The sequence below is a fragment of the Raphanus sativus genome, chromosome 5 (assembly GCF_000801105.2).
Source record: "Raphanus sativus cultivar WK10039 chromosome 5, ASM80110v3, whole genome shotgun sequence".
Classification (NCBI taxonomy): domain Eukaryota; kingdom Viridiplantae; phylum Streptophyta; class Magnoliopsida; order Brassicales; family Brassicaceae; genus Raphanus; species Raphanus sativus.
Window position 1 is genome coordinate 6,793,205 of NC_079515.1, and position 7,396 is coordinate 6,800,600.

A 7,396-nucleotide genomic window follows, 5' to 3' on the forward strand; every position below is an offset into this window, starting at 1 on the left:
CACATATTTAAAATATTTTTGAAAAATTTATGTATGGACTAATTTGTGTTCTTGCTTGATTAGTATTTAATTACGTGTCAATTTGAATTTTCAAATTTTAACCTTATAAAACTAAAAAATATTATTTTAGGATAAATAACACATTAAATTAAGTTATCTTATTAGTTTTAAAATAATTTTTTATTTTTTCCAATTTTCTTGTATTAACTTATATTATCTAGTCTAATAAATAAATTTAAATTTATTAATATAAAATTTATTGATAAAATTATTTTAAAAAATTATATAACTACTCTTTTCATATACTAACACAATATATATAGGAATTTTCTTCTTTTAAAAAAAAATGAATATGTTTTTATTTTTTGATAAATTTTATTACATTAATTTATAATTAATTATCAGATCTAGTAAATACATTTAGTTATTCATTAATAAACTATGACTTATTATTATGTTGATGTATTGAAATGTTTTTTTTAAATGTATTGAAATGTTCTACATGCATTACATATAATTTTGTTAGAATATGTATTACAATATGTTTGTATTGTTAATATGAATAAAACTATATAATGAAATATATAAATTATTCATGAAATATACTAACGACATTAACCGCTCTAACTTTTGATGTCAGAACTCTAATATGAAAAATTATTTCACAAATAATAGCATAGATGATTTCAATGGAACTGTGTATTTAAATAAAATTCTTTTAAAATTTTATTATCCCAGGTCTATATATTAAGATCGGTAAAAATTATTAATCATATTTATTAATTTGTGGAATATTAATTTATAGAATTTCTCGATAATAATGTTCCAATGATAATAATCCAGCTATTGTGTTTTTATTTTCCATAGTTGTATTACCCTTAGTTTTACGCATTATAGGCTAACTGAAGAGGAAACAGTTAGTTTAGTTTATAAGTTAATCTAGCTGAATTGATGATTTAGTTTTTTGTCAATTTTTTTTCTTGCATATGTCCATAATTATGCTAACTGCGTCATATGTGATTTGATTAAGTTTGATGGTAAGATAATGAAATGATTATATGAATTGTTGATTCACAAAATAACTATATAAAAACAGATTGTTTAACTTTGTACTAAGCTGGTACGAGTCAGTAGACTACTACTAACATTTTTCCAAATAATATTAACATAAAGTAAAAAAGAAAAGTTTCATAAACCATACAAAAAAAATTTTGTAAAATAATATCATTGGTCAAATCTTATATAGAATATTGTAGTCTTTGTAAAACCTTACGATATCCAAAATACTACAAAGCATTGATTTTTATGGATCAACAATTGAAAAATCTTCTTCAAGCAATTAAGCAACATAACATCCGCTAGAATGACTTGATTATCCCAAGTTGATCCATCCAACTCCAACACAACATCAAACATATCTTTGTATAATCTTCACATGTTGTATTAGTTCAAAGATGTTTAAAACGTTGCAAACTGTAAACTCCTTGAGGCGACTTAAGGATGAAACCTTAGTTGCAATTTCCAAGAAGGACGAACTTGTGGTGTGGCTAGAGTTAACCGCTTGTCAGGTGTAACCCCTAAAACACAAACCAAAATACAATATATTTATGAAACTTATAGATACACTATAATACTAATGTCTTTGTTGCAGAGTGATTTGTACAAAGATTTCTTAACAAGTGGATTGTATAAATCAACTGTTGATAAATCCCCTCTAGTAGCTATAGAGGTAAAACTTGAAATTCTATTGCTTGTTTTTATATCACACGTGTAGTATTCTAATTAGATTAATATCAGATTTTGAAGAAAGTTTGTGGACACCCTCATTTGATGACTAATAGGAAGTGAGGTCGTTGTTTAATATGATACAAAATCAAGACTAAAGAAGAAATACAACACGTTGTGGAAAAGAAGAAGAGGAGTTTACCTCTAGGAGTGCATTTTCTGGATTCTCTTCTCTCAATTTTGCTTGAGACAACAAAATAGATAAATAAAACAAACTGAGAAACAGAAAGACTACACACAAGTAAAAACCCATACCTGGCCTTGCGCAGTCAAGTAAAAATCGTTTATGGATATTGTCGCCGACTTCCTGAGGTATTATTGCATTTGTTAGTATAAGAACCACAAAGGACTTAGGTATAGTAAATTGCAGTGTACATTTTGGTAGTTTTGAAAAGATAATCAAGTGCAAAGACAAGTGTAGTCTTATATAAAATAATATTCACATAAAGTAAAAGGAAAAGTTTCATAAACCATACAATAAAATTTTGTAAAACAACATCATGGTCAAATCTTATATAGAATTAGATATGAGCCCGTTGCGTTGCAACGTTTTTGTTTCATGTTTTAAATTAATAATAAAATAATAATCATTTTATTATAGTTTTATGATTGATTTGCATTTGTTGTGTGAGATTTATTTTATAACTAAAAAAATAATTTTCATACATAAGTTAAAGTTAAAATTTGTATCTTATAATAATGGTACATAGATGAATGGTTATCAACTTTCTACTTGGATTAGAAAAAACATCATACCTAAATTATTGAACTCAACCCAAAATAATAAATTGAATGAAAAATAAGAAAAATTAAAAGTTGAATATCGCCAATCAAATAAATGATAACATTAAACATTTTCATATGCACTAATCTAATGTTTTATAAATAAGTTTTTAAAGTTTTATTTTGCTAGAATTTTTTTAAAAAGGGAAAATACTATATTATATGAATATCCTTTTTATTTACAATAAAAATAATATTAAATACTCCTTTACATTTTTGATTAGGATTTTAGAAGTAGAAAATTACTGTTATATAACCTTATACAATTATCTTCTCTTTAGAATTTTAGAAATAAATAAATTGCTATGAAATAATTATTTTGAGTTACTAATAAATAATTTTAAAATTAATCTTTTTAAAATTTCTAATTTTACACTTCTTTTTTTAAATTAATAATTTTTAATATCATGTTCATCATCAAATTTTATATTAATTTTTATCAAATAAGGTTTTACTCTTTTGGTTATGACTTATAAATATGATACAAATCTCTTTTGTTTAGGATTTTGCTTTAAGAAAAAAAAGGAAAACAACTATCAAATATTCTTTTACAGTGTTTTAGGGTTTTAGGAAAAGAAATTAATATTACATAATAATTTACAATTATATTTTGTCTAGGATTCAAAAAAATAAAATTACTATGAATATCATTATTTTCAAATAGCTTTTTACAATTATTTTTTTTGTTTAGGCTTAAAAAAAGAAATTACGATCAATTTTTTAACAATATGTAATTGTAAAAAATAATATAATAGTAAGTTTTATAAAATCCTAAAAAGAACCATAAAAGACTATTTTTGTAATGAATTTTTTTTCTTTTCTAAACCTCTTTGAAAAAATAAAGAAAAGAGAATTGTATCGTTTTTTACACATGTCACAATTTAAAAAAAGATATTAACAAAGAATTAATTACTTTAAAATAGATTCTTACAACTATTTTCTTGTTTAGAATTTTTAAAAAATGAAAATTACTACCAAATATATTTAAAAATATATAATGTAAAATACTAAAAAAAATGGTAATTTTGTAACTTTCTTTTTTCAAATACGAAATCCTAAAATATAACTTTAAAAACTATTTTATAATGAGAATTTTTATTTTCCTTAATCTCTCTAAAATCCTAAAAAAAGAATTGTATCATATTTTGACACATGTCACAATATTAAAAATTTATTGACACGTATCATACTTAAAAAATTAAAATTATTATCAAATATTTATAACAATATATAATATAAAATGGTAGTTTTGTAAATTTTCATTTTCTTAAAATACTAATTCATAAATTGAACTTTAAAAGACTATTTTTAATGAGAATTTTCTTTTTTCTTAATCTCTTTTAAATCTTAAAAAAAGGATTATATCATATATTTGACACATGTTACAATCTTAAAAAAAGTTTGACACATATCGCAATCATGTTAATTAATAATTTTGAAAAATCAAACTTTATATAATAAGATATTGTAGTCTTTGTAAAACCTTACGGTATCCAAAATACTACAAAGCATTGATTTTATGGATCAACAATTGAAAAATCTTCTTCAAGCAATCAAGCAACATAACATCCGCTAGAATTGATTTGTTTTGTAATGGGAATCCCTTATACATCTTATCACGAAATATTTGACCATGAATGTTTTTATAGAACACTGACGGTTGTTTCTTTTAACAGCCAGTGTTAAAATTGTGGGTTTTTTTGTTACATGACGGGATGGTAACGTGAATAAAATGCCTGTGAGAGTCGCGTCTTTAGACGAAAATCTTGCTTCTGAAAAACGCTGCTGCATGATGTACGTGAGCTTACTTCGTTTTCTTTTCTCGTCTATCTATGAGATTCCTTCTTGATCGAATACAGCTGTTATTATAATCGAATGTCAATATATCTTAGCTTATACTATTAACATAGTCCCGTAAACCAGCTACATACTATTTCCAAACTTAGTTAACGTGACAGAAAAAATTAAACTAAATAAATTTTCTTCGCAACTCAATTGATACTAAAAACTCCTCGTTCTTTTATTCAATTGTTACAGATAAAAGATGACGTGTACTGATAGAATCTATATCAGGAAGCATTCACTACTCGACGATCGCGTGGAGGCAACACTCCAAAATTCAGATTAATAAAGTAAATGACATTCTCATACGTTTTCCTTCTGGTATCAAAACGAAGCATCTAGTTTTGTCGCTATTAGGATTAGATTTGTTGTAACCGTCGTGTATCAAGGAACATGTGTAACTACAAGTATTAATTTTAATATAAAGTATTTACTCTTTGTAGATTTCATCACCGACTTTATACTGTAAACGCTTTCTTACCTTTTATTTCATCTCACCTATAAATGCGTTTCACCTACACCCAACTCATCTCTCTCTCTCGTGAAACCCAATATCAGAGAAAGAAAACAGACAGAGAAAATGTGTGGCGGTGCTATCATTTCCGATTTTGTTCCTATCCTCACCAAGGCCAAGGGGAGGAAGCTCACGGCGGAAGAACTCTGGTCTGAGCTCGATGCTTCCGCCGGCGACTATTTCTGGGGTTTCCATCCCACTTCCAACCTTCAATCCACCAGCCAGCAAGGTAAAAATATTAGATTTAATAATACAAAATTCACCATAATCAGCATGATAATTTAAGAAAAACAATTTAGAGATATTTTAGAAAATTACAAAAGGGACAAAATATTCCTAAAAGTAACTTAGATTAATCATACAAAAGAATATATATACTTTGTTTGCATGAGTAACGATGATTAGAAATTCTTTAAAATAATTATTTAGTTTACAGTGGCTGTATGTGACTTTGAACCTTTGAACTATAGAAGTAGCGTTGAAAGAAGATGCGGTGGAGAAGAAGAAGGGGGAGCCACCGACGGAGAAAAGGAGGAGGAAGAACGTTTACAGAGGGATACGCAAGCGTCCATGGGGAAAATGGGCATCAGAGATACGAGATCCACGTAAAGGCACTAGAGTCTGGCTCGGGACGTTCAACACGGCCGAGGAAGCCGCCATGGCTTATGATGTGGCGGCTAAACGTATCCGCGGCGACAAAGCAAAGCTCAACTTTCCAGATCTTCTCCTTCATCCTTCTCCGCTGACATCGGACGATCAACCTCCAGAGAAGAAGCTTTGTGTACACTCTCAGAGCGAGTTGACTCACCCGAATTCCCCAGTCGAGTGCTTTGGGTTCGGGAGTGGTGACGAGTTTCGGAACCCGAGTTACGGGTTTGAGACTGGTTACGATCTTAAGCAGCAGATATCGAGCTTAGAGTCTTTTCTTGAGCTGGACGGTATTACGGCGGAGCAGCCGAGTCAGCTGGACGAGTCTGTGGATATGTGGACGATCGATGATGTTATCTCATTGTATGCATAAATAAAGTAAAAGTAAAATAAATGAAAATCAAATAAAGTCTAATATATAGAACATATGTATGTAACCGCCGGTTTTACCATTACATGGAACTGATGATGATGATGATTACGTGTTGTGATTTGGTAATGTGTAGATGTATCGTGACTCACATCGAGCGTTGTAAAATAAGGTTCGCGGTATTGTTATTTTGTTTTTATTTTATATTTCTACCATTACAGATTACAACAAGGTTTACGTGTGGATCGTCACTAGTTCAAACCACATTACAATCTTTTTAGAATTGTTTTTTGTCTTATGAAGTGATGTAAAGAGATGAACAAGCAGTCTTTTTCTTTTGCCGATTCTCGTAGGTACGTAAGATTCTCGTGTACCGGTGAAAGAGGTTATATGATGATGTTTGGAGTATTTCTTTTTCATTATTCATAGGGAACTTTAACGGAAAAAGTCTGATCAGTCACAACATCGATATTATCAAATATCTTGATTTTGAGAAAAGAGAACACAGAGTAACATCTTACCTACCAGGTAAACTTTCTTCTTTTGGAACAAAACCTACGAGGTAAACTTCATAACTTGAAGAAACGACAATAATTTTAAAAATATTTGTTTTAGGTCTTTATATTTATTTTCTTGGAAAAAAGTTAAACTCGGGTCTATGTTTGATTTTAATAAACTCGTGTAGCGTCGTTGATTAAGAGGCTAAGTTTTTTTGTTCTCTTGTAAACGTGGTTTAACTATAAACTAATTACCCTATCGTTTCTTGAAATGTGTCTTACGTATACTTGCATATGATTAAAATAAAATAATGTAGATTGGTTTAGGTGCATGAACCTCGAAGCCTAATTGGTAGTGGTATACTAAGAGTAGGTCAATATGATAATGGTTGAAAGATTGACAAAATCTACAAGTTTCGTGAGATTGACTATTAGATCAACTCCAATCCAATGGAACATCCAAACACATAATTTCATTTCTCAGAGCATTTCCAATGTATACCTCTATATTTTTCTTTAAAATAGAGATCTCTATTATAGAGGTAAATATGCTCCAATATATACTTCAATAATAGAATTCCTCTATTTATAGGAGAAAATATAGAGAATTGCTATTTCTATCTCTAAATATAGAGGCAAAAAATAGAATTCCTCTATATTTTTCTCTAAAATAGAGGAACTCTATTATACAAACATACATTAGAGCAAATCCACCTCTATAATAAAGTTTATCTATTTTAGAGAAAAATATAGAGATGGAAATAGAAGTGGGTTGGAGATGGTAATGGAACACAAAAAATGACATCAATACTATTAATTCTTCAACATGTCCAATTGATATGGGGTTATGTCCAACAATTATTTTTTCACAATAAAAAACCATATATTCTATAACTGAATCTAAATAAATATTTTGTAACCACCTTTTAACTCCATAGTGGTCGGGGCTTATTAAAA

At 28.2% G+C, this 7,396-nt stretch overlaps 1 protein-coding gene across 2 annotated transcripts; it reads left to right on the forward strand.

Moving 5' to 3' along the window:
- Positions 1 to 4,919: 4,919 nt before the first annotated feature.
- On the forward strand, positions 4,920 to 6,141 carry LOC108859310 (ethylene-responsive transcription factor RAP2-3). Of its 2 annotated transcripts, none has more exons than XM_056986502.1 (2): positions 4,920 to 5,153; positions 5,398 to 6,141. In XM_056986502.1, the coding sequence occupies exons 1-2, from the start codon at positions 4,991 to 4,993 to the stop codon at positions 5,943 to 5,945; spliced, it is 711 nt and encodes a 236-aa protein (XP_056842482.1). In that variant the 5' UTR covers positions 4,920 to 4,990; the 3' UTR covers positions 5,946 to 6,141. The 2 variants fall into 2 exon arrangements, with proteins under 2 accessions (XP_056842482.1, XP_018488703.1); XM_018633201.2 differs by having other exon boundaries at positions 4,926 to 5,153; positions 5,395 to 6,141.
- Positions 6,142 to 7,396: the final 1,255 nt, after the last annotated feature.

Bases quoted from the DNA above. Each gene is read 5' to 3' on its own strand.
- LOC108859310 (XM_018633201.2), top strand. From the start codon at position 4,991: ATGTGTGGCGGTGCTATCATTTCCGATTTTGTTCCTATCCTCACCAAG. The intron at 5,154-5,394 runs GTAAAAATATTA...TTTGAACTATAG, and splicing joins TCAATCCACCAGCCAGCAAG to AAGTAGCGTTGAAAGAAGAT.